This window comes from Clavispora lusitaniae (genome assembly GCF_014636115.1).
Source record: "Clavispora lusitaniae strain FDAARGOS_655 chromosome Unknown tig00000003_pilon, whole genome shotgun sequence".
NCBI lineage: Eukaryota > Fungi > Ascomycota > Pichiomycetes > Serinales > Metschnikowiaceae > Clavispora > Clavispora lusitaniae.
This window is the reverse complement of record NW_027093975.1, coordinates 921,675-948,733: the sequence shown is the minus strand read 5'-3', so window position 1 is coordinate 948,733 and position 27,059 is coordinate 921,675. Positions and strand designations below refer to the sequence as shown.

The 27,059-nt window shown below is 49.1% G+C and overlaps 11 protein-coding genes and 1 non-coding gene across 12 annotated transcripts; 5 read left to right on the top strand and 7 right to left on the bottom strand. All coding sequences in view use genetic code 12, as the record gives it.

Annotated features, from left to right (window-relative positions):
• Positions 1 to 70: 70 nt before the first annotated feature.
• Positions 71 to 748, bottom strand: FOB63_000447 (uncharacterized protein; the record flags this gene model as incomplete). Its single annotated transcript, XM_002619259.2, has 1 exon — positions 71 to 748. The coding sequence occupies one exon, from the start codon at positions 746 to 748 to the stop codon at positions 71 to 73; it is 678 nt and encodes a 225-aa protein (XP_002619305.2).
• Positions 749 to 1,077: 329 nt separating this feature from the next.
• GIM5 (Gim5p) lies at positions 1,078 to 1,515 on the top strand (the record flags this gene model as incomplete). Its single annotated transcript, XM_002619258.2, has 1 exon — positions 1,078 to 1,515. The coding sequence occupies one exon, from the start codon at positions 1,078 to 1,080 to the stop codon at positions 1,513 to 1,515; it is 438 nt and encodes a 145-aa protein (XP_002619304.2).
• Positions 1,516 to 2,699: 1,184 nt separating this feature from the next.
• RAD10 (Rad10p) lies at positions 2,700 to 3,665 on the bottom strand (the record flags this gene model as incomplete). Its single annotated transcript, XM_002619257.2, has 1 exon — positions 2,700 to 3,665. The coding sequence occupies one exon, from the start codon at positions 3,663 to 3,665 to the stop codon at positions 2,700 to 2,702; it is 966 nt and encodes a 321-aa protein (XP_002619303.2).
• Positions 3,666 to 3,800: 135 nt separating this feature from the next.
• Positions 3,801 to 5,148, bottom strand: FOB63_000444 (uncharacterized protein; the record flags this gene model as incomplete). Its single annotated transcript, XM_066102401.1, has 2 exons — positions 3,801 to 3,833; positions 4,978 to 5,148. 2 exons carry the CDS (start codon positions 5,146 to 5,148, stop codon positions 3,801 to 3,803), a joined length of 204 nt encoding a protein of 67 aa, XP_065958539.1.
• A 318-nt stretch (positions 5,149 to 5,466) lies between these two features.
• FOB63_000443 (rRNA-binding ribosome biosynthesis protein) lies at positions 5,467 to 7,551 on the bottom strand (the record flags this gene model as incomplete). Its single annotated transcript, XM_002619255.2, has 1 exon — positions 5,467 to 7,551. One exon carries the CDS (start codon positions 7,549 to 7,551, stop codon positions 5,467 to 5,469), a length of 2,085 nt encoding a protein of 694 aa, XP_002619301.2.
• Positions 7,552 to 10,260: 2,709 nt separating this feature from the next.
• FOB63_000442 (uncharacterized protein) lies at positions 10,261 to 11,655 on the top strand (the record flags this gene model as incomplete). The annotated part of the gene is made up of 1 exon (XM_002619254.2): positions 10,261 to 11,655. One exon carries the CDS (start codon positions 10,261 to 10,263, stop codon positions 11,653 to 11,655), a length of 1,395 nt encoding a protein of 464 aa, XP_002619300.2.
• Positions 11,656 to 13,054: 1,399 nt separating this feature from the next.
• FOB63_000441 (uncharacterized protein) lies at positions 13,055 to 14,215 on the bottom strand (the record flags this gene model as incomplete). Its single annotated transcript, XM_002619253.2, has 1 exon — positions 13,055 to 14,215. One exon carries the CDS (start codon positions 14,213 to 14,215, stop codon positions 13,055 to 13,057), a length of 1,161 nt encoding a protein of 386 aa, XP_002619299.1.
• A 125-nt stretch (positions 14,216 to 14,340) lies between these two features.
• FOB63_005492 lies at positions 14,341 to 14,412 on the bottom strand. The gene has a single exon. It is a non-coding gene; the product is annotated as a tRNA-His (tRNA).
• A 668-nt stretch (positions 14,413 to 15,080) lies between these two features.
• FOB63_000440 (uncharacterized protein) lies at positions 15,081 to 15,995 on the top strand (the record flags this gene model as incomplete). Its single annotated transcript, XM_002619252.2, has 1 exon — positions 15,081 to 15,995. The coding sequence occupies one exon, from the start codon at positions 15,081 to 15,083 to the stop codon at positions 15,993 to 15,995; it is 915 nt and encodes a 304-aa protein (XP_002619298.2).
• A 497-nt stretch (positions 15,996 to 16,492) lies between these two features.
• On the bottom strand, positions 16,493 to 17,602 carry GLN1 (glutamate--ammonia ligase; the record flags this gene model as incomplete). The annotated part of the gene is made up of 1 exon (XM_002619250.2): positions 16,493 to 17,602. The coding sequence occupies one exon, from the start codon at positions 17,600 to 17,602 to the stop codon at positions 16,493 to 16,495; it is 1,110 nt and encodes a 369-aa protein (XP_002619296.1).
• A 984-nt stretch (positions 17,603 to 18,586) lies between these two features.
• On the top strand, positions 18,587 to 20,146 carry FOB63_000438 (Amino acid permease family protein; the record flags this gene model as incomplete). The annotated part of the gene is made up of 1 exon (XM_002619249.2): positions 18,587 to 20,146. One exon carries the CDS (start codon positions 18,587 to 18,589, stop codon positions 20,144 to 20,146), a length of 1,560 nt encoding a protein of 519 aa, XP_002619295.2.
• A 1,159-nt stretch (positions 20,147 to 21,305) lies between these two features.
• Positions 21,306 to 26,831, top strand: CYR1 (adenylate cyclase; the record flags this gene model as incomplete). Its single annotated transcript, XM_002619248.2, has 1 exon — positions 21,306 to 26,831. One exon carries the CDS (start codon positions 21,306 to 21,308, stop codon positions 26,829 to 26,831), a length of 5,526 nt encoding a protein of 1,841 aa, XP_002619294.2.
• Between the last annotated feature and the right edge of the window lie 228 nt (positions 26,832 to 27,059).

Here is a 27,059-nt window from a genome sequence, read left to right as displayed (position 1 = left end):
CAACCACATTGTTGCTTAGCCACTTATTAGCAGGATGATGGAGTGTAGATTAGGTAACAGGTAATGGCACTCACAGAACAACGGATTCTTTCTCGCTTTTCTGATTATCCGTCTTCCTCTCCTTTCTCTTCTTTTTCCTCTGTCTTTTCGAATGGGAGAGACCTTGCTTCTCCAAGTAAGCAATGTTTCTATCGTTGAAACGAGCAGAACCCTCGCTCTTCTCCGGATTCAAAATGACAATGTCGAAATTGAACACGAACTCTTTGGCACAAGCAGGACACTCGCTTCGCTTGATGTCTGGCTCGTCGTCTCGGATACGAAAATGCTTTCGAAGATCGACAATCAACTTGTAGGCAAAAACACATCCACAGGGTCGGAGGTAGCAGAAGGTAGACTTGCCTGAAGTTTCTACCCCAGACACAGGACACACAATCTGGCCCTTGGCATTGCGCTTGATGGTAAGCGTGACTATATCGTCCAAGCCACGAATATGCTTCAAGCGGGACTCGCCGCCCTTTTTGGACTGCAACAAGTCCTCTAGCACTTTTTCTTTCAAATATAGACGGCCCTGTGAGTCTCCCACGACAGGTTCAGCGACGCCATCAGAATACAAGGGCAAAGCAGACAATGCACAAGTGTTGAAAAGCGAAACGTCGTTGCTATCTAGACGGTCTTGGGTTTCCGGCCCGCCGGCGTAGATTGCACGAAGATCTTGGCCTTTGGCAATTGTTCCTCCGTCGTTTCCCATGATTTAGTCGAAGATAGGGTGGCAAGAGTCTTAGGATGGTCAGTGAAAAACCGTGGCGGGATTGAATGATGTCAACAGATGATTTGGTCTTTGATGTAGTACTTGGTCTTTTAGATTAAAAGGCTCCAGTCTTCACTTGATTCTTCAGTATCAGGATAAGTCCAGTCTTTCGTCTTTCAGTCTTTCAGTTTCAATAATTTCTTCAGTTTCAATGATTTTCCGATCGGGAACTAGCTCTTCTGCCTATGGCTCTTTTATGTAGTGCGCGGCGGCTCAAAAGTCCATCCAACAAAAACTCACTCCAACCCACAAACCAAACCTAAAAGCAAATGAGCCAGCGCAGAATCGACCTAACACAGCTCCAGCCGCAGCAACTTGCCGAGATCCGCAAAAGCACAGAACTGGAAATCCAGCACTTCACCCAATCTCTCCAGGCTCTTCAGACGGCCCAGTCCAAACTTCAAGATTGTATCAACACCGTCAACCAGATGGAAGCCTCCACCAACGACTCCTTGCTTGTTCCCATGACAAGCTCATTGTACTTGCCTGGAAAAATCGCCAGTAAGGACCATTATTTGGTGGACATTGGAACAGGCTATTTTGTGGAGAAGGACGCTGCTTCTGCGGTGCAAGTGTACAAGAAGAAAATCACCAAGTTGGAGGCCGACTCGAAGAAATTGAAGGAGATTTTGGTGCAGAAGAACGACGCCATCAACAACATCAACATGGTTTTGCGGAAGAAGGTGCTTGAGCAGGAGAAAAGCTGAGAGAGAGAGAAAAAAGAAAAGAGAGGAGAGAGGAGAGAGGAGAGAGGAGAGAAATAGGAAGAAATAGCAGACAAGGCACGGTAGTAATACAGACTGCTCGTCCATCGAGTTAATAGTGGATAGAGCAATACATAAAGTGAAACTGATGGTAAGCGTTGAGTTTGTCTATGACAAGTCGAGCAGGAACAACATGATTATGAAAGCAGGCCTGTGGAACTGTTGATCGGGCAGTGGCATGGCCTTTGACCTGTGATGTCTTGCTTAGCTTGTTATTCCTTCTTCTATATTCTTATCTATAGAGGCGCTCAATTCGCTAAGCATGACACTAGTTAATTGCTCAATGGGGAAGGCTTTGATCCAACTTGACTTTGTCAAAGAGGACAAACCTCATAATTGTAGTTGGGATAAAGCCCAGTAATAATGAGTTCCGGAAACCTTTACAAAACAATGCACGGTATTTCTGAATAGAAAAGACTACACTTTTTTCGTCTTGTCTGATATGAGTGAGATAACCCAGTGTCGCGTCAATCGGCACAAAAATGAAAGTTTTTCTGCGCAAGAACTACTAATACTAGAGATTGCCATATTAAGTGACTTCATGAAGGCTTTACATATGACTCTATCTGTCCAAATGGTCCATGTGTATTCTAGAGACGAGATGTATGCATTTATAGGGAGATGTACGGAGTTTATATACTTGGTGTATGGATGTTTGGTGGTGTATGGGTGTTTTGACCACGGGTGTATGGGTTTTTACCTCTTTGGTGTAAGGATGTTTGAAGAGGTACGGGTGTTGGTTTGGGATGTTTGGGTTTTTCTTTGGAGATGTACGGGTCTCATTCTGTCTTTGTGGCTTCTACCTTCCCCCACAATTAGTGGTACAAAGAGGATTTCAAAATATCAACCACTTCACATCTTAGTTATTTATCTGTAGACCTATATTTCTACTTCTGGAGAGCTGTTTTGATAGAAAACGATCTCGAGAAAGCATTGCTGTATTCCAGCCTCTTTCAATCGCTTTTCTTGAAGTAGTCTAAACTCTTCTGGTTAAGCAAGTTTGCCTGGTGCAAAGATCACCTGCTACCATCTCCTGTTCCTGACTTATACAAGTCAAAGCGGAGCCCAGTTTCGCATTCCTCAGCAGAAAAATTCTCTACTTCCCTGCCTGGTTTCTTCTTCGCTCATTATTCTTTGTTCCACACAAACGGCTCTGTGAATGCATCGTGCAAAGTCTGCTGTTTCCGCTCTCCTATTCCCGGAACACTAACTCCCCCCACCGCCGACCGAAGAACAATCTCCTTGAATGAACGGCAGTGCGCTAGCAATCCAGCAACATCTGTCCGGTTGACTGCCCGAACCGTCGTTAAGGCGCCGACCACACTCAGATTATAGTCGCCTTTGCGCACACCTTGGAGTGACGAGCCCACATGCGAGCGTGTCTGTTCGTGCTGCTTCAAACAGGCAACGTATGTGCCGGCCTCTTCGAAGGACCAGGCAACCACCAAGGCCAAGTCGTGTTTCACACATATGCCCAGGAGGTGTCTTAGCGACTCTTGCGGGGCATCAATGTCCACCACCACCAAAAGCACCCGGAGGGTGTCGTCCTTTTGGCCCACCAAGCTGCCCTTGAGCTTTTCAATGCGCCGCCACACGTACTCGGGCCGAAGCCGGTGGTACTTGAGCGAGAGGAAGAGAACCTGCACCGTTGCGCTGATGTAGTAGTCCGAGAGGATGTCGCTGCTGTATGCCCACGGCGTGAGCTTCATCTGCAGACTGTCAAGGAGAGGATTTCCTTTCTGGGACGGCGCCACTTGAATAGCCGCCGCCAGAGGCGGAGGTCGCAGCGTTTGCCGCGTTGAATGTCCAGGCGTGCCTCTAGGCAGAGGCAGACTTTGGCGGGATGTTTGTCTTTCGCGTAGATGGTTTGGCTGGTGTATGCTGGGATGTAGACCGGGGCTGATGCGGTTTGCTTGGCCTGGCTGGATTATTTGCGCTTGGTTTTGGTTGGTATGGTTCTGGTTTGTCTGGTTCTGGTTCTGGTTCTGGTTGGCCTGGTTTTCGCTGGGCGGCCGAGTGTCATATTCTTCCCGCATTTGCCTGACTCCGGCAAGAATGCTAGCGAATGACGCTGCATCTATATTTTCAGCCATTGTGTTCGAGGACGGAGCTTAACCAAATTTGCAAATTAACTGCTCTCGGAAAAGATGAAAACAACTTTCGATTGGGAGAAATGGAAATATAAACTTGAACAAGGATTAGCAAGTCTATGATGAAATCTTTCGCAACTACTCGATTATGTACTTGGGGTGTTGTGTGCACTACATGGCCAGATACCCAAGGAATATGGATAAGAAGAGGATGCATTATTGAAGTATTTGAGCAAAGTTAATGAGTTGAGGATTTTCGGTTTTTCCATAAAGTCTGATATTCAAGTGCAGAAGATGCAAGCTTGGGATGGCCTGACTTTATTAGCTATATATTTCTACTCATCTTGGGGACCGTACATTCATATTAATGTCAAGGAAACCAATGGTAGCAAAAAGGACGAGTAGACACCCAGCATTGGCAAGGGGGAATTGGATAGGCTTAATTCTTCGGATATATTCCGTTGGCGATGTTTAGCAGTAGCAAACTAGACGACTCTAATAGTCTATAACGGAGTCGAATGTGTGATTGTCCCTCCTCTTCCATCTAACGATTGAAATGAAATTTCTGGAGATTAAATATTCCTACCCGAACCGGCTTCTTATTCGGTTCTGATAGTTCGTCACTGTGACCAAAAAAGGGCAAAAGACAGTTACTGGTGCCTATGAAAAGTGAGAGACAGATATTCTACTAGCAAAACGTGAAAACATCATATTATTGAATCTAACATCAGAACTGATAACCCAATTGGCCTCTCTGTTTCTTGCTATAACTTGAAGTTTATTGAGAGCTATCACCTTTGGTGTTGATGTTCTCTTCAACAACTTTATGAGCACACTTTTTGAATCAAGCAACTCCCATAATACCTCGTTCTACCTCATTCTACTTTGTCCACCTTGTCAATCTTCTCATCCTACATCATCCCCTTCTCAATCTTCTCGTTCCACTTTCATCCACTTTCATCCACTTTCCTCCACTTTCATCCACTTTCATTCACTTTCATCCACCTTCTCATTACTTTCGTCTACGCAATACTCACATTCCATCATGCTCCAACACTTGACAAAGATCCAATCCTTTGAAAGCAGATCCATCGTCTGACTCATCAAAGCTTTTTGTTTCTTCATTTCCCTCTTATGGCTGAAGTAGTCGCCTGCATACACAATCACAGTCTGTTTTTGCTATCCATACAACACTTCTTTCCAAATGGTATGTTCTAGTTGCTAAATTCCCCGGCCCAACTAACCCCAGTCTGCTCTTTTCAACTTCCAGTCGCTTCTTCTAGTCATTCTATTGGCCATTTGCACGTGCACATACATCCATGCTACGTGGCCTGCGCTTTTGGATAAGAACAAAACGGGCGCCTTTGGAGTTTTCTGGAAGTTTGCTCGGATCGGCGAGAGATTGAGCCCTTACGTGGCTATTGGGTGCTTTATTATGGCGTTCAATGTTCTCAGTGGGTGAAGGAACTGTGACTGAAGACAACATCACGAGAAGACAAGTATGGAGGGAACATCTGACAAAGACCGGATAAACAAACGGTGAGCAAATTTGCTTGGATTGGTCTATAGACTGCAAGACGACACATGGGTATCCACTTTTAGGCACCGTTTTGAAGAGTGCCGGAAAAATCACATGGAGAGACATATTTTTGGAAAGACATACTTCTGTCGAAAGAATACTTCTGTCGAAAGAATTCTGTCGAAAGAGTACTGTCGAAAGAATACTGTCGAAAGAATACTTTGCCGCAAATTACATGAAGTAATTAGAAAGTTCTATGCAATAAACGAGTCTATAAATGCCTGACTAGCGGAACTCAAACATCTCGTTGACGGAGTTGCAGAGCACAGCAGCCTTTTCTGCTCCACAGATGCGCTCCAACGCCGCCGCATCCCACTTGCAGTAAATGGTTTTGATGAACGACAAGTCTGTATCCGCGTCGCCTTTGAACACGGACTTGCCCACAAAACGAAGAAGCTCCTTGTAGAAAAGAGGGTTTTCCGGAGGTCCGTACAAGACAATGTTCTTGACGCCGGCAAGCTCAAAACGGCGGTAGTGGTGCAACCGCTCGGTGTACAAGAGCAACTTTGTTTTCCCCGTCAGAAAGAAGTGGCGGGCCCTGGTGATTTTGGCCCGCAGCGAGTACTCGTCGATGGCAGAAAAGTCTAGCTTTGTATGGGTCTTCATGTGGGCCTTGAGGCGCACGTAGTCAAAGTACGACGGCACGTAGATCAAAAGACCGTCGTCGTAGCTTGTTTGCTTGGAGAGCGAGGGCAAGACCGAGTTGACGAAAAAACGGAAGCGGGCATCGACGCTCGACTGCGGGTCGGGCGCATCGAAGCGCTGGAAGATCTGCTTGAGCCGGAGCCCGACCGAGTTCATGACACAGGTCTGGGCCGTGGTTTCGGGCCGGAAACGGGTTTTCCCGGCAATGTTCTGCGAGTGGGTGATGACGTTGCTGACGCTTGGGGTGAGGAAGTCGCAGAACACCAAGGTCTGGCGCAAAAGGCGGGCGTGGTCGTTGATGGCCCACATGCGGATGCGCGAGAAGTCGGCGCCGTGGAAGTCCTTGGGGATTTTGTTGATGTAGCGCAACACCGTGTGCACATGGTCCCAGTTTTGCATCTCGAGCTCGTTGGCTCTGTCCACGACAAGCACCTCGATGGAGGACAAGAAGTCGTACTCGCGCTTGGCCTGCTTCGGGTCCTCGAGGATCATGGCGAGGCCGATGGGCAGCGCCACGAGGATGTCGGCGCCGTAGAAGGAGGCGTACAACTTGACGCTTTTGCGGGTGAACTTGAGGCCGATGCTGAAGAAGTCGTTCAGGTTGCCGTGGAACATGGCGCGGAAGTCGGCCGGTTTCAGGTCGGGCGGCCCGCCGTCGGCGTGGAACTGCGCCTTGAACCGCCGCCGGTTCTCCTGCTGCGCGGCGCCCGACATGCCAATGAGCTGCTCCACCACCTCGTACGCGGCGTTGCGCGTGGGCAACAAGATCAACACCTTGGGCCGCGTGAAGCCCTGGTCGCGCGGCTCGGGCTCGGGCCCCGTCGCCTTGCCCTGCTGCTGGGCGCTGTGGTAATTTTTGAGCACGTCGTTGTTCTTCAACACGCGGTCTCGTGTCTTGAACACATGGTTGAGCACATGCGCCGCGTAGAGCTTGCGGTGGACGGTGTTGTCGTAGGTTCTGCTGGCGTAGAGCACGTCGCGGTACGAGAAGATGTGGTGGGCCAACTCTTGCTCGAGCGGCGAGAACGGCTCTGGGTGGCGCGCGGCAAAGGCGTCGGCGACCCTTTTCTTGACGGGCGCGCCGAGCGTCTGGGCGCGCGGCGCCTCACAAGCGGCAGTTTTCTCGCCCGGGCTGGCGTGCGTGGTCACGGCGTACGCGCCCACCTTGGCCTTGTGCGCCACGGGCCACCGCGCGGAAAGAAGCGCCGCTTTGGCCGCCACCGCCTCGTCGTCCACGCCAAAATGCACTTCGAACGGGTCGCCGTGTTCGTTGTTGTCATCTTCGATTTCCTCGTTTTCGTCGTCTTCAATTTCTTCTTCTTCCTCGTCGTCGTCGTTGTCCTCCTCCAAATTGACGCCAGCCACATCGTCTTCTTCGTGCCTGCTGGCGGTCTTTTTCTTGTCGCTCTTCTCCGGGTGCTCCGACTGGAGAAGTGTCAACAACGCATCGTACGCCTTCCCCTGCTCGAACTTCTTCTCCTCTGGCGCCGCTTCTTCTGCCTCCGACTCCAGCGTCTCGGGCGTTTCTTCCACTGGCGCATCCACATCGCGCCGAGCCGTTCGGGTGATGGTGCGCAACTGCTGGCGGCCACGGTTGGCCCGCTTGGGCCGGCTTTCGGTGTCTTTCGACTTGGCAGGCCGTTTGTTCGATCCGGGTCTTTTCATGCTCAAGAAAAGAGATGAGGTGTGGTAGATGAGGTGTGATGCAGGTCGCGCAGAGTAGTGATAAAAGTATCGCGGGAAAGACAGGAATAAATCGATAAACGAAGATAAACAAACTAATCGAAAGAAATCGGTGATCGAACCAATCGATGATCGAAGCAAATCGATAATCGAAAAATTCGAAACAATTCGACTAACAAATTGATAAAAGTACCAAAGCAGAACGTTCTTCTTGCATCAGCTAGCTTGGTTATGGATTCAGCTTACGTTTAGCTCATCTCATTCTGTCTACTTCTGGGACCAGGCACGTTTCTTCCTTGTCTCCTTTTGTATCGTATGAGCACATCACGGACAGACTTCACTGTTGATAGATGAAGGGTACAAGTAGCACGGTATTCTGGAATCACCTCTTAGGAAGACGAACTGATAATGACAGCAGTCATGAGCAGCTGAACCGCAAGACTTTTTTTTTTTTTTTGAGCTCTAGACCTCGCGACTTGGTCCAACGTCAGCTTCAATATTTTACCATCTTCTTCCGCGTACGTAAGTTTGCTTTGAGTACTTCGTTTGGCAAACAAGACTGTAGCCATCGTAATACATAGCCTGATGATACATTGATGGTATTGATTCCAAATTCCTCATCATCTACGGTACAGTTGCATCTGGGTATTTCAGTCCCTTGATCCCAGATTGAACAAAACATGCATGTTCGTGTAGTGTGTTTCTGTCATAAGCACTGCTTCTTTTAGAAGCCAAGTGGTAAACCAAGACCCCAGTGGCAGAACGAATCCTTTCATTATTTTGTTCACCTGTCTCATACAACAAATGAGTAACTCGGACCGAATTCTCTGAAGATCTTGGTTTATTGTAGCCATTAGCTTTGTAAGATGTTCCCAGCATTACTGTCATACCTAACTCTATACATTAGGGTAAACAATTCTATTGGGGAGCGATGGGATCCTCTACTTGACCAATATTGGCCTTAATCTCATAGAAAGCTTAGCTTGAAATTTGTAATTCTTTTCTTTGCTTGCCTTGCAAAAGCCATTGGAAAGCACCTCACTATCCTTCTATATACTTGAAGCAACATAAGAAAAATCCCATAGATGATAAAATCATTACTGAGCTTCTCTGGATCTACACTTTCCTCAACATGTAACTGCAATGGACGGCTAATCCGTATAGTTCTAATTGGTACTAAACTTCCTCGGTCAGTGTAATTATCCCAAACGATCTCTGTAAGATATCCTTCGCCAGAATAGGATATCCAATTAATTCTCTGAAAAATGGCAAAGCACAGAATTTAATGTACACTTCTTATACTCTCTCCTAAAAAATTGTAGGTGGTCTGAATATATCTTTTCTTTACTGAAAGTTAATGTGTTGACACTGTCCTCCTTTGATTTGTGAAGTTTGCGCCTGTTCTGGTATTCGTTCGCAATGTACATTTATTATGATGTACTAGAGACATGTGGCCTCCTGGTTCTTGATGAATGTGAAGGTCAGGTAATAGTAGTTCTTTCAATATTTATTTGAAGCTTTCATGAAAGTCCAACCGGTTTGACTGGAATTAATCTGGTGCACAAGACAATAATGCTCGAAATTGCTCCAAACTTACAAAAGTGCACACGACAGATAAGAAAAAAATAGAAACAACGTAAATTAGGCGACTAGAGCCAGATAAAAGGGAGACAATTGGAATGAGACAGAAGCAGAGAAGGAAGAGAGACAGCAAAGACAAGGGAACAGAAAAGGCAAATAAAGACATAAGACAGAAGATGGAAGAACAAAAGAACAAGAACAAAAGAACAAGACGAGAACATTACAAAAGAAGACAAAGAACGAGAACATAACAGAAGAAGAAGATAAAGAACGAGAACATTACAGAAGAAGAAGATAAAGAACGAGAACATTACAGAAGAAGACGAGAACAGAAAAGAACGAGAACATTACAAAAAGACGAGAATATAACAAAAAAACGAGAACATAACAAAAAAGACGAGAATACAAGAGAACAAAACGAAATAAAAGAACAAAACAAAAGACACAACGACAAAACAAAAGCCACAACGACAAACAAACAGAAGTTGACGTTTTCTCTATTTCACAACGTTCGTAGTCTCTCCATATGCTTGAAAGTGCAAACTACCAGATGCGCGAGAGTGCGTAGAGTAATCCCTTTTTTTCCATCGATCCCATCTTCACTTCCTGGCTTTTGCTGTTTTTGCCTTTCCGTTTCTCAGAATAGTTAGGCCGTGTGCTGATCTGGGATAGTGTTGCCTTGGCTCTGGTGTTTGGCTCAGGTTTGCTCCTCCATTTTCGGCTCTTTCGTCTGGCTCGGCTAGTCCAGGCTGTCTTTGGCTTCCGCTGGCTTTCCGGTTAGACTTTCTGCGGCATCTGTTGTCTACATTTGCTGTTGTCTACATTTACGTCTAGACTCGTTTTTGGCGACACCGACGGTCGAACGACTCGTTGTGCCACTGATTAGCCCTTTGACATCTTCGGCGGCTCTAGTATCCACTGTCTGTCTCTGTCTAGACTGTCTAGTCTTGCTTCTCACTGCTAGTCAGGCATCTGTCTAGTCCCTACTAGTCCCTACTGTCTAGTATCTACTGCTAGTCCCTACTGTCTAGTATCTACTGCTAGTCCCTACTGTCTAGTATCTACTGCTAGTCCCTAGTCCTAGTCTCTAGTCCTAGTCTCTAGTCCAACATGAACATCCTCCCGCCGCTTCTCCTGGCGTACTACCTCGCCTTGGTCGTGCTCACGATCCCGCTCGCCTTCGACGTGGGCGGCATCGAATGTGGCCTCGCCTATTCTCTTGCCATGCTGGCGCTCTACTTTGTTCTCACCACGCTCCGCCTTGCCACGCGCCGCCTGCCCTTGGCCCGTGTGGCCACCGTCTTCTACTACAGCCAGCACGTCCTCATGCCCAGTCTCCTCATGCATTTTTTGCAGAGATACCCACGCAGCGGCGCTCTTCCGCCCGCCCTAGCCGTGTGGCGCTACTTGCTTGTGCACCTGACGCTGGTGTTCACGGTGGCCGAAGGGTTCTGCCTGCTCTTGCTCATCCAGGCGGCCAGCCAGACGTTGGGGTGGCTCACGGCGCACCGGTCGGACTCGTGGCTCTTTGTGTCGCTCATTGGCTCCGGCTGCACCATCACGGGCGCCCTCTACTTCTTGTACCGCATCTACATCTTCCCGCTCGCGCTCGACTTGGGCAACGCGTCGCTCCTCGGCCTGTTTCTCACCGTCACCGCCGGGCTCGGCTTGTATGGCATTGTGTCGGGCAAAGGCTCGATGATCGAGTCGTCGCTTCTCTTTGCCTACATTGTGCGCTGCATCTACGAAACGTTCCCGCTGCTCTCGGACGACGCCACCCAGGCCGTGGCCCATGTGTTTGCCCAGACGACGGCAAACTTGCGCCTTGAGCTTGCGCACCTTCCGCGGCCCGTGGCCGATACGCTTCTGGCGTTTTTGCCGTCGCTTGCGGCCAACTTGCCCCACTCGTTCAAAGCCGTGTGGGACGTGTTCTTTTCCGCCGTGCACAAGTTGACCTTGCCGCTTTTGGTCAACCTAGCCTACCGCATCGGCGTGTTCTACGCGGCCACCAAAATCATCCCGTCCTTGTACCACACGCTCCCCCACTCGCCGGCACGCACTCCGCAAACGTCGTCGTCCTCGCTTGCCTCTCTTGGCCGAGACGACAAACAGAGCGAAAATGACAAGCAGAATGACAGCGAAAATGACAACCAGAATGACAAGCAAAACGAGAAAAACGAGCAGAACGAGAATGATAGCCGCCGCACGAGAGGCCGCCCCGACAGGCAAATGGTGCGCCGCCCTGCCGTCATCCGCTTGCTCTACGCCTACTCGCCGTGCATTGTCATTGCTGTCTACACGCACTTGATGCTTCTGTACCGCGGCGAGCTCGGGTCCGAATTGATGCTCTGGGGCTGGTGGGCCGACGCCGACGACATGGTGATAGTCGTGCACCCGTGGCAATTCTGGAATTGGATCAACATGGGCACCACGCTTCTTCTCTACATGGCCGAGTTATCTGGGTCCAACGACGGCGCCATCACCAACCACTGGGACGTGGACTAGTGGCTCTCAGGACGGCTGTCCTTGCTGTACTATATTTTCATTTCTGTATACTACGAAGAACGTCTTGCGGCGCAGAGTCTTTCTCGTCACTCCACTGAGCATTAATAAAGCCATTTGATGTGACTGCTGTTCGTAGAGTACTGACAGTAGAATTAAAATCAAATGCTGTGCTACGATCATTGCCGATATGGCTTTGACAAGTTGGGATATTTCTACCAGGTACGATTATCTAGCGCTGCACGGTTACTTCAAAGATGCACGGTTACTTCAAAGATGCAATCGGAAAAAAACACATTCAACGTCAGAAATATTTGCAACTCTCGTCCACGAATGATAACCAGCCATCTTTCCAGACTGTGAAACCTTCTCAGAGCTTGACTCTATGTTTGCTTTGGTGTCTCATCATAATAGAATGCGCATATTTCCCGACAGCACCGTCCAAGTAGCTGCGAACAGCTCTGCTAATTAGTTAAGAAAACCCGGCACATTTGACTGTGCAAATCTCATTTGCGGACAAATAGATATCGGGTTTGTAGAGGGCGTTCATAAACAAGAGTGAGCTCCATTGGGTTAACCACACTGTGGCCACTTGCAATAACTAGGGTTTAGGATACCAATATCCCGTTGCCGAAAGACAAACCCCGGGCCCCCATAAGAACCCGGAGGAAGCACCACTGCTCCACAGCTCCACGCTCCAAACACTTGGACATCCGTTTGCGCTGCAACACAAGCAAGAGCTGCAAACCCCAGACCAGTCTTTCTTCTGCAAAACTGCCTCGGCCCTCAGTTCAAAAGGAACAGGCTAAAGCAGCCAAAAAAGAGACCAGAAAGGGGCGCAACTAATGCCGTAGAAACAGCAGACGCCTAAAATACTTGGAGCCATGGGCCAAGAGCAAATGGCACAAACAGTGTCACGCACTGCCACGTTTCCGCTGCTGCGGCCGGAGACTTTCCCCGAAGCATTGGCCGAGACCATGGCACGGGGCCATTTCAGAAAGCTTCGTTAGCAAATCTTTGTCTATGAACGCACCGAAAAATTTTTGAGCGGCGATGGCGTCCTTATATAGAGAAAAAAGACGTGCGAAGTACATGCGCGCATTAGGGCTCTGGGAACAAACAGAAGAGGGCCTAAATGCATTCTTACCAGGCCTGAATGCATTCTTACCAGTGAACTCGAGCTTCTGTATTGTTATTAGTAGTGACTGTAATCTCCGAGTAGACACGATAAAACCATTCGACGAGGCTGAGCCTAGAATAATGGGATCAACTTCCAGTAAAGCTTCCCGTGCAATTGCGTTTCCAACTTGAATCGGAAGGCTAACTACAAGCCAAAGAGCGGAGCACGACTCAATTGCTAAACGGCTCCGAAGCTTCAATGGAGCCGAATGGCGAAAAAAGGTTAAAGGGCCATCGACGCAGCCCATGGGAAGAGACAAACAAGCCACTCATATGCGCGTGCGCCCGTGCCAAAGTATACTACTCGTGGAGGCGACCGTGCAAACACCAAGTCAAAAAGCAAGTGGTGCAAATCTCTGAGGCTGCGGCTAGCACGGCCGCTTCCCACGGCCGCACGCGCCTGGGCACGGCGGAAGTGGGCGCCGTAGGCGTCTCTCATTTCCTCGGGCCAGCTCCGGACCTCGGCGTCCACGACGGCGGCCAGCGGCGTTCCACGCGACACATTCAAGTTGCCGAGCCGCACCTGGGTGACCGGCACGCCGTGAGGACCCAACTCGTGCGCTAGCGTGGCGTAGAAGGATTTCAATGCAGCCTGAAACACCGCTTCCGGCGCATGATACGGCATGCAGAGCGTGCTCACCACTGTCGGAACAACAGCAACGACTCTGCTCGAGTGGCTGCGCACAATGTCGGCAAGGCCAGCGCTGAAAAGCTCAAAGTGCACTGCGAGGAGCCGCTGCACACGCGCCCACGACGCCGGCGAGACGCTTTCGGCCGGGCCGAGCGGGAAGAACATGTGCGGCGCAAACACCACGGCACGCAACCGGAGGCGGTGCGGCGCAGCGTTGGCAAACGGCACCACCGGCGTGGCGAGCCACCGCTTGAAGTCGCGCAACACAGCGTCGGTGGGCGAGTCGTGCAAGTTCAAGTAGTTGACGTCGTCGGCTAGCGTGCTCTGGTTGACGTAGCGGGCATCCTTGTCGTCAAGAATGGTCAAGTAGACAATGAAGCCGCGCTTCTCAAAGTCGAGCGCCACTAGGCGCGTGAGCGGCTCGGTGGGCGACCCAACCACAAGCACCACGTCGCGGCGCGCGCCGTTGGCCAACTTGGGCACGCGGCGTTTGGGCGGCGCACGCGTTTGGCTGTAAAAAAACGCTCCCGCGCCAATACCCACGCCGAGCCCCACGCCCGCCGCGGCCCAGATCGCGCGCTTATGTTGTTCGGTCCACAGAAAAAAACGCTCGAGCGGCCGAGTCGGCGGCAAAGTTTTGGGCGCCAGGACATTTGGATCTGGGGCGGGAAACAATTCCAGAACATAGCCGCTGGCCTGCAGATACGCCGCCCGAAGAAACGAAAGGCTGGCTTGGACTGGTTCTGCCACCATTAGCAAGAAAAAGATTCGGCTGGAGAAAAGGGATTGGGGAAAAAAAGTGTAGTGAAAGAGAAGAAGGGAGAAATGGAAGATGAGAAATATGGGGCGGCGCGCAAGAAAAGGGCGCGAAAAAATTATGCCGGTCCCAGGAATCGAACCTGGGTTTGTTCGGCCACAACGAACTGTACTAACCACTATACTAGGCCGGCTGATGTGAAGGAAATGAATACGTAGCATATATGTCAGAAAAAATAGAATCAACGAAGATTTTACATTCTTTGTTCCTGGAGCACATATGATCAAATCTATAGTGCACTGCTCCAAGGTGGAAGAAGAAACGAATCTCTGAAGATTAAGCAAGCCGGGCGATAAATGTCTAAATCTGATACGAATCTTCGTCCTTTTCCGCTTGATTTTTATTTTCCACTCAATTCCCTTGATTGGTCGATTTTTTTGCTCTTGCCTAACTTTCTCCTTTTTTAATTACTTTTTTGAAATTTAATGTAAAACTGTCATCGTGTGGTTTATTTGTGAAAATAAGTAGGCTGTAATTGCAAACTGTGGAGGAGACTGCATGCAGGAAACCAAAAAGTATATAAAGACCGCGCCTTATCGATAAGCCAGGCTTTAGTAAACGCAATTCTTAATTACGTTCGTTTATCCATTGACCGATTTGCGTGGGATTATCTTGATTGTTGGTTCAATTCATACCACAACGTTTTCCGAGTCGTCATCCAGTTAACCTTCCGTCCATATTCCGTGATCCAATTCCTTCTAATTCCTCCTACTTCTGCTTCCTCTCCTATTCCTATTTCCTACTTCCCTTTTCCTTCTTCCCAATTTTCTCTTCCTCTTCCCAATTTTCTCTTCCTCTCCCATGTCTTACCCCGTTCTCATCCACAAGTACACCGACCTGCTTACCGCTATCGAGTTTAGCAGCCAAAGCGCGCCCGAGCACTTTCTCGTGTTTGTGGGCGGATTGGGCGACGGTTTTTTGACGGTGCCCTACGTTCCCGCGCTTGCGCAGCAGGTGGCGGCGCGCCTCCCACACTGCGCGGTGGTTCAGGCGCTCATTTCCTCGAGCTACCTCGGCTTCGGCACCGGCAGTTTGGCGCGTGACGCCGCCGAGTTGGCACAGTTGGTGCGGTTTTTGCGCACACGCCGCGGCACCAGCCGCTCGCGCGTGATTCTCATGGGCCACTCCACCGGATGCCAGGACACCATGGAGTACTTGAGCAAGTACAGCCAGCGCGCAGACTTTGACGCGGTCGAGGCGCTCGACGGCGCCATTTTGCAGGCGCCCGTCAGCGACAGCGAGGCGTTCCGGCATTTTGCCAGCGACCAGGTGGACGAGTTGTTGGCGCTCGCGAAAAGCCACCTTGAAAACGGGCGGCCCGACGAGCTTCTTCCGGCGCGCGCGCTGGACGTCGTGTTTGGCGCGCCCATTCTGGCGGCGCGGTTTGTGGCGTTGGCCGACCGCCGCGGCGCCGACGACTACTTCTCGCTGTACTTGACGGCGGAGGACCATGCGCAGACGTTTGGCCAGGTGCGCGTGCCGCTCTTGGTGCTTGAAGGCGGCGCCGACGAGTTTGTACCTCCGCATGTCGACCGCGCCGACTTAGTGCGCCTGTGGCAGAAGGCCACGCCGCCCGAGTTTTGGAGCGCGCGCTCTAAGGTGGTGCCGGGCGCGCTGCACAACGCGGGCGAGACTTCGGCGCCGGGCGCGCAGGACGACGTTGTGCGCACCGCCGTGGATTTTGTGGCGGATGTGTTGGGCGACGAGTCTGCGTGAGCCGAATGAGCAAAAGTTTGAAGACGGTCTTGGTCAGCTGGTCTTGGTCAGCTGGATTGGTTAACTGGTATGGTTAACTGGTGTTTTGGCTGCGTGGTGATTAGTACCGGTGATGCTAACAATAGCCTTCCAGAAAGTACATGGCCTGTTATCAGGACATGTTTGCTGACTTCGCAAACCATCTGTGGGTTAGGACGGATCTTGCATCATCATGTACTTCGTGTACTTTCATGTACTTTCATGTACTTCATGTACTTCATGTGTACTCATGTGCTTTCGTGTACGATCATTCTTACATTGACATACTTTCGATATCATGTATGCTCTAGTAAAGTACAATATTGCTGTCCTTTGTCATGTTGCATTTTCCTACTAAAACCTCTCAATTGCATTGTGCTTAAACGCTCCTCAATTACGAACTCATCCTTTACTCTTTTAGCAACTCTTTTACGCCGTGCTCCAACGCTACATCACACAATCACATTACGTCCATTCCACTACTCGCTTTCTCTAGCATACTCCTTGGTCATGTCGGCATCTGGAATAGCACCGCAGATGGTCTCCACCATGATACCAGTGACCAAGTATGGGTCAATGTTCGATGCAGGTCTTCTGTCTTCAAAGTAGCCGTAGCCCTCCTTGGCCACCGATCTTGGGATTCTCACAGAGGCACCTCTGTTGGCAACACCAGACGAGAAGGCATCCATGGACGCCGTCTCGTGGCGACCGGTCAATCTAAGGTCGTTGTCGGATCCGTACAAAGCCAAGTGCTCCTTGTGTCTCTTGGCCAACTTGGACAAGGCGTCTTCAATGTCCTTCATTCCACCAGGCTGTCTCATGGCCTTGGTGGACACGTTGGTGTGGCAGCCGGCACCGTTCCAGTCGCCCTTCAAAGGCTTAGGGTGGAAAGAGATCTTGACGCCAAACTCCTCGGCGACTCTTTGCAACAAGAAACGGGCCATCCACAACTCGTCGCCCATCTTGATGCCCTCACAAGGACCCACTTGGAACTCCCATTGAGAAGGCATCACCTCGGCGTTGATACCAGAAATGTTGATTCCAGCGTGCAAACAAGCTCTGTAGTGAGCCTCCACGACATCTCTGGCGTAAACCTTGCCGGTGCCGACACCGCAGTAGTATGGGCCCTGTGGCGCAGGGAAACCGCCCTTTGGCCAGGCGTAGACATTGTCGTACTGGTCAAACAAGGTGTACTCTTGCTCCAAGCCAAACCACACCTCCTCGTCGGCGTGAGCAGCCATCAACTTGGCGCACTCGTGTCTGTGGTTGAACTTGTTGGGCGTGCCGTCGTTGTTCCAGCACTCGGTCAAAACGATAATGTTGTCGCCCTTTCTGAAAGGGTCAGGGTAGAAGGCAACCGGACGGATGTAAATGTCCGAGTCGTGGCCTGGCGCCTGTCCGGTCGAGGAACCGTCAAAGTTCCACTCGGGCAAGTCTTCAACCGACGTTGGTCTCTTGGACAAGGTTTTGCACTTGGATCTGGTGTTTCCTTCAGAGTCAATCCAGACATATTCCGCGAGAACTTTCCCTCTTTGGTCCAAGTCAAAATACTTGGATAATATAGCGGTTTGCTCGGTGATGCTAGCCATTGTGAAAAGAGTGGGGGAGAAAAAAAGGGGTTGAGGCGAGAAAAATGGGTCTCGAGTAAAAAAGTCCGACGTTGAGGAAAGGCTGAGCGTTTTATAGTCGGGAACTAAACATTAGGCCTATCGTTTGTGGCCGATAAAGAAAAAGAAACGCAAGTGCAGTTTCCTGCTTCGGGAAATTGTCTGGCTGTCTGCAGTAGCAATCCCGTTAGGACAGGTCCTGCGCCGGCCGCGCACCCGTGCAACAAGGATTATCTCGCCATGTGCTCGCTTCCCATTGGCTCTGATAGCGCCCACCCGCTCAACCGGGACACGCCTGCGAGACATTGGCCTGCAGACAGAAGCTCTGCCTTATCGGGATAAGGATCCCGATATCACAGGGACTTCCATGCGTTGCCCTGGGCCCAATTGGGCACAAGCGGCAGAATGTTCATGTCGAAGCGCAAAAAAATGTCTCCCCGACAACTGGCCGTCTGTCTCTGCTTCTGTTTCGTTTTCTTGTGGTTTTTCGATAGTTCCACCTGACACCACTGATTATGCGCTATTTTCGGCGTCCTGCAGATAATGGCACGGTTTTATCCCCCAATCAAACTTGAAATCCAAAGTTGCAAAGAAAATGCCGCCGGACTTAGGGTCACAATGAAGAATGGAGCGGGGTTTGCGAGATTTAGAGTGACAAGTGAGTGAGATGACGGCGTTTGTGTTGTTGAAGGCTTCTGGCCCAATTCGGCAACGCTTACCCGATGCGTCACATGCGCATCAGAGTCAAGCGACATGGAAGGGCGACATTTGCGCGAGGACAAGCTTACCTTTGGCGAGCACGACATTTGCCAAGCGCGACAAAAGGCGAACATCAGTACCTCCCCGGACATTGTCTTCTTGAGTTCGACTTTGTCTTCTCGAATTCGACATTGGAAGCACGCACTTTCTCCTCCGCACGACTATCACCACACCCAGACCTCCTCCTTTGCTGGCAACTAAACGCCCATGTCTCTCTATTATGGAGCGGCAGACTCTAATGAGACAAATCACGGCGCCACCAATGTCGCAGGCAATGGTGTACCTGGTGCTTCGGCGCATCATCTTTCTTCCGCCACCGTCTCCATGTTGGCCATCGGTGGAACCATAGGCACAGGCCTCTTTTTCTCTGTAGCCACGCTTATAAAACATGGACCGCTCATGGCCTTGGGCGCAATGTGCTATATTGCGCTCATAGTGCTGGTTGTTCTTGAGATTTCCGGCGAGTTGGCCGTTTTCTTGCCCGAAAACGGGCTGATCTGCAAGTATCTGTTCATGTTCCTTTCGGCGCCCATGGGTCTTGCCAACAACTTGATCTACTGGGTCAGCTGGTGCCTCACGTATGCACTCGAGCTCTCGATTGTGGTGTCGCTCTGCGGATTTTGGTTCGAGGACTGGGTTGAAACACACCAGACTTTGCTCATTCTTGCAGTTTGGGCGCTGCTCACGCTTTTTAACTTGCTTCCGGTCGACTTGTACGGCGACATTGAGTTTGCCATTTCGTTGGTGAAAGTGGTGGCCATTGCGGGCTGGATCGTGGCCGTGTCGGCGATTTTGTGTTTCAACGGCGATGTGAAGAATGTGTGGATGGCCCATTTACCCACGTCTTTGATCGGGCCCGACGCTGCGCCGGCCGCATTTGTCGTCAACTTTGTCAGCTGCTTGGTGTTTGCTTCGTTTGTGTTTCAGTCGGTCGAGTCCGTGGCCATCACCACAGGAGACGTGGTGGAACACGAAAAAACAATTCCGCAGGTGATCCGGCTCGTGTTCGTTCGCATAGTGGTGTTCTACTTGCTTTCGGTTCTTCTCCTCACTTTGCTTGTTCCGTACGACGACCCAGGCTTGCGGCTGGACTCGTCTACAGACTTGATTGCGTCGCCGTTTCTTTTGGCCTTGCAACACTGCGGTTTCCGCCAAACGGGCGCTCTTTTGCTGGCCTTCAACGTGGTGATTGTGTCTGCGATTCTTTCGGCAGCAAATTCCAACGTCTACTTTGGCGCCCGATGTCTCGAAGCCATGGCCGAAACACATCAACACCACAGCAAGATTGCCCGGTTCTTTGCCCGCTCGAATAGCGCCAACGTTCCTGTTCGGGCCGTGCTCGCAACTTCGGCGTTTGGACTTTTGGCGCTTCTTCTTCGATTCCAGTCCATCAATGCCATTTTCAATTTCCTCCTCATGTGCTGTGCTCTGGCGGGAATTCTCATGTGGACGCTTCTCTGTTTCTCGCATATCCGGTTTCGCCAGGCTTTGGAAGCACAAAGGATCCCGCTATCTCGCTTGAAACATGTTTCGCTGTGGAACTTGCGTGTTTGGGCCTGGTTTGCCCTGATCAATTTGGTGGTGATTCTCTCGTGCAATGGGCTTACGAATCTGTGGGAATTCTCGTGGCTGGGTCTTTTGGGGTCGTACTTGACTCCGCTTCTATTTTTGGCGCTTTGGATGCTTTTTCAGGTTGGCTCTTCAGGCTTTGTTCCGTTGGCTGAAGTTGAGCTTTGGCGGGGAAATTTGAAAGTGGTTGATGGATGAAGAATTCAACGGTGAAGTAGATGGATACAGAACTCAACGGTGCTGGCTACCGGAGTAGATGGACCGATCCATCATGGAATATAGAATGAGGATGATCTTCTTACGAGGATGATCTTGGTACAAGGATGATCTTGTTACGAGGATGATCTTGTTACGAAGAATGAGTTCGCTTATGGAACAGACATACCCAGCCATGTTCTCATCTACTGTCCTACTGGCCTGATTTTGAATGTCTTTGCAATATGTTTCTAAAATGTCATCCATAGACAGTCAATGAAGAGAAGCAGAGTTTTTCATGAGAGTTTGCATAATCAATGCCAGACGAAATATGGAGAACATTCCTGTTAGATTAACAGAAACCATTATGCGACGGCATCAAGCAAGGACTTGTCAATACATCATAGACAATGGCATAGGTTATAAACTTGTGTCTGCATCTATTCGTGTAGATCTTGTAGGAAAGAGTACTTGGTTAGTCAGCATGACATGATCAAGTCTACAGAAGGAAAGATATGGGGATCCCAAGCTAGATTGAGCGTATTCAGATGAGTCATCCGAACCACCATCCATTGAAGCACCAGATTCAAGGCAAGAAGACGTTTGAGGAACAGAGAAGACAAAAAGAGAAGACAAAGAAGACAAAAAGAAGACAAAAAGAAGACAAAAAGAAGACAAAAAGAAGACAAAAAGAAGACAAAAAGAAGACAAAGAAGACAAAAAGAAGACAAAGACAAGATGACAGGACAAGAAGACAAGACAGAAGACAGAAGACAAGACAGAAGACAAGACAGAATACAGAAGAAAAGATACCAAGATATTACCCAACAGAATCGTATGAAACCTCCATTTACGAACCGAGTAGCTGGCGAGAAATACGAGATCGAAACAGGCAGGTGCAAAGCGCCAAAGAAAGACATACCATGCAAATAGAAACAAATAAACAAACACAAACAAAAAAACCAATACAAATACAATCACCAATACAAATACAATCACCAATACAAACAAAAATAAACACAAGCACAATTACAATACCTATACCGTATGGACAATACCTATACCAATCACCAACAGACCAGGACCGCGCAACTAAATCCGAACCAGGCCCGCGGAGATTTGGCGCGCACACATCTCCTTGTTTCCATCCGCTTTCTTCTCCATGAGTTTTCTTAAACGAGACAAGTCCAGAACGAGCCTCCGGTTCCCGGGTCTTGCTGCCGGCCAGCTGGACTCGAGACCCACTTTTGGGCTCCGCAGGGCGCATACGGAAAGACCCAAGGAGCTGCACTTGTGGGAATTCCATGAGCGGGAAACCAAAGGGCCAGAAAAGGAGGACCAGGGGGCCGACGGCGAGGACGAGAAAGAAGACGGCGCCCGGCTTGATCGATGGCCCGGCGAAACAGAAAACATGGGCGAGAGAAAAAACGCAGGGGCGAACGAAAGAGACGGCGACGAAAACCACGAGCCAGAAAACACAGAGCAAACAGACGAGGCAGACAAAACAGACAAGACAGACAAATTGGAGAGCGTGCAGAGCCGTGGCAGCCAGAGCGAGCCCAACCACGCCAGTCAGAGCGAATACCACGAGAGACAGAGCGAACACAACGACTACGAGCAGAACCAAAACAATCAAATCAATCAAAACAACCATAACAATCAAAACACCAGTGAGCTGCAAAACCACGAGCTGCAAAACCTCTCGGTCGACCCGTACGCCGACGCCCGCAGCATGCACAGCACCCACAGCGCCCACAGCGACACGCATGGCGAGCCCAGGGACCGCCGCGACCCGCCCCGCGTGGTGCGTGACGACTACAGGGGCTTCCACCGCTCCGGCGTGCATGCCATTGTGCCGCCGTTGGCGCACCCAATCAAACCGCTGTTCCGCAAACGAGGCCTGGGCTTGCTTGGCAAGTGGATGCACCAGCGGCCCGGCGGCAACGCCAGCAGCGCCAGCTCCATGGCCGGAGAGCCCGACCGTGCCAAGCACAAGTTCCGCTTGCCGCTGATCTCGCTGCACCACGTGCTGCTGCTGCTGCTGCGCCCGCCGCTGCTGGACGAGAGCGACCGCCGCCTGTCTGTGCAGCTGGGCCGCGGCTCGGTGTCGGGCCCGCACCTCTCTGCCGGCGGCATGTTCGACCTCGACTTGAGCGCCGCCGACTTGCTGGCCATTGTGAAAAAGCCCGCGTCGGCGCGCCCGCTGCTTGCGAAAACAGCCTCGGCTGGCAGCATGGAAGAAGACAGACACGCGTGGAAAGCGCCAGACTCGTGGGACGTGACCGAGGAAACCCCACGCGACGCGTCCGATGTTCTGTCGAGCGCCAGTGCCTCTGCGGAAGCCTCTCGGCGTAGCCTGGAAGTCGCGGACGCCCGTCGGGGCGACCTGCGGCCCCTGTTCCCCGTGAGGTCACTTCCAGTGCTTTTCGGCTCTGTGGCTGGCCGCACGGGCAACGCGGGCGGACCCAATCATATCATCCGTGTGTTCAAGGAAGACAATACCTTCACAACGATTTTGTGTCCAGTGGACACCAGCACTGCCGACTTGTTGAGCATCGTGCAACGCAAGTTCTTTCTCGAGTCCATCTCCAACTACAGGCTTGCCTTGTACGTGGCCAATAACACAAAGGTTTTGGAGCCGTTTGAAAAACCGTTGCGTATTCAAATGGGCTTGTTGGCTTTGAGCGGCTACTCCGAAAGCGACAATTTGCGCATGATTGGCCGTGAAGACATGTCGTTCGTGTGCAAGTTTGTCGTGGAGAACATGTTCTTGCGTAACTTGACCCATGAAGAGGAGTCGCTTTTGTCCAAGGATTATGTGGACGTGAACATTCTGAACCTCAAGCTCAAAACCATCCCCATCATTTTCCACCAGCACACATACGAGATTGAAAAGTTGAACGTCTCCAACAATCCGGCCATCCACATTCCATTGGATTTCATCCAGTCTTGCACAAACTTGTCCAGCATTTCATTTGCCCACAACGGCTGCTCGAAGTTTCCAACCAACTTCTTAGAGGCAACAAACTTGGTAAGCCTTGATATTGGCTCCAACTTTTTGGATGAAATTCCTCCACGTTTTAATTGCCTCCAGCATTTACAACACTTGAAGCTAAACTCAAATCAGTTGTACTTTTTGCCATCGACCTTCGGAACACTCTCCAATCTTGTCTCTTTGAACTTATCTTCAAACTATTTCCAAGTGTACCCAGAATGTCTCAGTGACTTAATCAACTTGCAAGATTTGGATTTGTCGTACAATGACTTATCCACAATTCCGTCTTCCATCAGCAATATGACTAAACTTACTAAGTTAAATTTGTGTACAAACAAATTGAGTGGTAAGCTCCCTGATTGCTTCAAGAATTTGCTGAACTTGAAAAGACTTGACATCCGTTACAACAAAATAACCAACGTTGATGTTTTGGGTTCCTTACCCAACTTGGAGGTCCTTTACGCATCTAAAAATAACATCGCTGGATTCAGTGATAAAATGGAAAGCTTGCGTCTTTTGCATTTCGACAGAAACCCTATTACAAACCTAGAGTTTCAAATTACTTTACCTCGTTTGACAGTTCTTGATCTTTCCAAGGCTAAAATCACTGCATTGCCTGGCGAGTTTATCAGCAAAATGCCCCATATTGAAAAATTGGTCTTGGACAAAAATCACTTGGTCACTTTACCAGATGAGTTGAGCGCTCTTCCCAGGTTAACACACTTGTCACTTTACGCCAACAACCTCCAACATTTACCAGACTCGATTGGACAGCTTGTCTCCTTGCAGTATTTGGACTTGCACAGTAACAACATCGAAACTCTTCCCTCTTCAATTTGGAATTTGAAGTCCTTATCAACTTTGAACGTGTCATCAAATATGCTTTCTTCATTCCCAAGCCCTTCTTTGGAGCTTGCTTCGAAAATGTCATCGCCAAAGACAGGTAATGATTCTGCAGGAAAATCGAACCAAAATCAAGTTATGGCTTCCTCTGCTCAATTTAACTCATTGGCTGACAGTCTTTTGTCGTTAACCCTTGCAGATAATAGGCTTAACGATGATTGCTATGAGGCAATCTCCCTCCTCGTAAACTTGAAGCAGTTGAACATTTCATACAACGATTTGCTCGAGATCCCAGACGGAGCGCTTACTAGATTGACGAAGTTGACAGAATTGTATTTGTCCGGTAATAACTTTGTCAAGCTTCCAGTGGAAGATGTTGAAGATTTGGCTGACCTTCGGTTGTTGTATGTGAATAACAACAAACTTACATCTTTGCCATCGGAGTTGAGTAAGTTGAAGAATTTGATGCATTTTGATGTTGGTTCCAACCACCTCAGATACAACATTTCCAACTGGCCATATGACTGGAACTGGTGCTGGAATAAGAAATTGAAGTACTTGAACTTTTCCGGAAACAAACGGTTTGAAATCAAACAGAGTCACCTCAAGAATCCAGATACTGGTGAAGACTTTGACAGTCTTTTGGTACTCAAGGACTTGAAGGTTCTTGGTTTGATTGATGTGACATTAACGACCCCATCGGTACCTGATCAGAGCGTAGACAAGCGTGTACGCACAACTGCATCTGAATTGGATAATGTGGGGTATGGTGTCTCAGATACAATGGGAATTCGTGACTGTGTTTCTTTCCGTGATGTTTTTATCCAGAAATTCAGGGGCAATGAAAATGAAGTATTGCTCTGTTCGTTTGACGGGAAACTCTCTAAGCCTCAAACGAAGGGCCATTTAATCTCATACTTGGCGAAGCAAATATTTGTTCATAATTTCACTGCTGAGTTGAACAAGATAAAGTCTGATGATGACATTCACGATGCGATGAGAAGAGCATTCTTGTCTTTGAACAAGGAGATCAATTCAGCTCTTGCAGCAAAGAAAGGCGGTTATTTCACCAATAATCCTACGTGGCCTGAGTTGAGCAACCTTGATCTTGAAGATGATGGTCTCGCTGGTTGCGCGATGTCTGTTCTTTACCTCAAAGATCATATGCTCTATTGCGGTAACGTGGGTGACACTGAGGTTGTGTTGACCAAAAACAACGATGAACACCAGATATTATCCACGAAACACGATCCAACAAGCAGACATGAATTTGAGAGAATCCGATCCTCTGGAGGATACGTTAGCGGAGATGGCGCTTTAGACGGCGCATTGAAAGTGTCTCGTGGTGTCGGATTTTTCAATTATGTCCCTCACACCAACAGTTGTCCAAGTTTAACTACTGTTAAACTCTCAGGAATGGATGATCTCATTATCGTGGCTTCTAAAATTCTTTGGGATTATCTCACTTACGATTTGGCTGTCGATATAGTCAGACAAGAAAAGGATGATCTCATGATCGCTGCACAGAAACTTAGAGACTATGCAATCTGTTATGGAGCCACTGACAAAATCTCTGTCACTGTGATCTGTGTTGGAGATCAACGCAAAAAGAGGAAAAACATGGGGTCCATGTTCAAAAACTTGGGCCGCGATGTTGAGTTCTTTGCGAACAAGAAGAGAAGAGATCGTGGAGCCCCTGCTGGTGATACTGCCTTGCGGAGACTTGATTCAGAAATTGATCCTCCTGCTGGTGAGTTAGCATTAGTATTCACAGATATCAAAAACTCGACATTATTGTGGGATGCATATCCCGTTGCAATGAGATCAGCAATCAAATTACACAATACAATCATGAGACGTCAATTGAGGATTGTTGGTGGTTACGAGGTTAAAACAGAAGGAGATTCCTTTATGGTTTCTTTCCCTACTCCTACGTCTGCCCTTTTGTGGTGTTTCAATGTTCAGAACCAACTTTTAAATGAAGATTGGCCGACAGAAGTTCTCGAGACTAACGAATGCTGCGAAGTCACAGACAACGCAGGGAACATCATCTATAGAGGTTTGTCCGTACGTATGGGTATACATTGGGGATCCCCAGTGTGCGAGTTGGATATGGTCACCAGAAGAATGGATTACTTTGGACCAATGGTGAACAGAACCTCCAGAATTGAATCAAGTGCTGACGGAGGCCAAATTGCTGTCAGTTCCGACTTTTTAAGAGAATTGAAACAGTTATTCAAGCTCCATGATGAAATCCAATCAAAGAAATTGACTTTGGAGGACGCATACGAGGGAAACGTCGGTGTCGGACAAATTATTGAAAAAGAGATTGCATCTTTGGATGCAAAGGGTTACAGTTTCTTCGAACTTGGAGAGCGCAAATTGAAGGGGCTTGAAACTCCAGAGATGATCACCTTGGCCTTTTCAAAGAATTTGGAGATCAGATACGAGATTTTCAAGGAGAAAGCAAACAGAAGTACCGAGTATCCAACAAGAATTATTGGAGCTCTTCCTGTGGATGCCGTTTACCGGCTCCGCACAATCTCACTTCGATTGGAAAATATTTGTTCTGCTCTCAGCAGCGGGCTTAATAACGACGAGACATTCCTGCAATCCTCGTCAGACGTGATTCTGAGAAAAGTTGGGTCAGACTTTCTTGAGCGGGACATTGTGGGACTTTTCAACCACATTGTCACCCGTGTAGAAAACTGTGTTGCCACCATCGAGCTTCGCCAAAGTTTGCAGACGTTCCGGGGCGAACCTTATTTTGACCGCAGATCGGTCTGGGAACTCATGGATGAAGTGAAGCAGTTGTTGGCACAGATGCCTCAACAAAATGCAATTCTCTGAACACACTATGCATAAAAATAAAACATTTATTCGATTGGTTATTAGTGTAGATATTATGGGAACCATTCGAAAATAGAGTACGACATTTAAAAGATGGAGAAGTTCAATACCCAGTTACTCTGAAATTGAGATCGGTATACTCTTAATAGTGGAATACCTTTTCCATAGATTACCTTTCCCAATAAGTCATTTTCTGTGAATTCTTTATGATTGGCAATAGCTTGATCT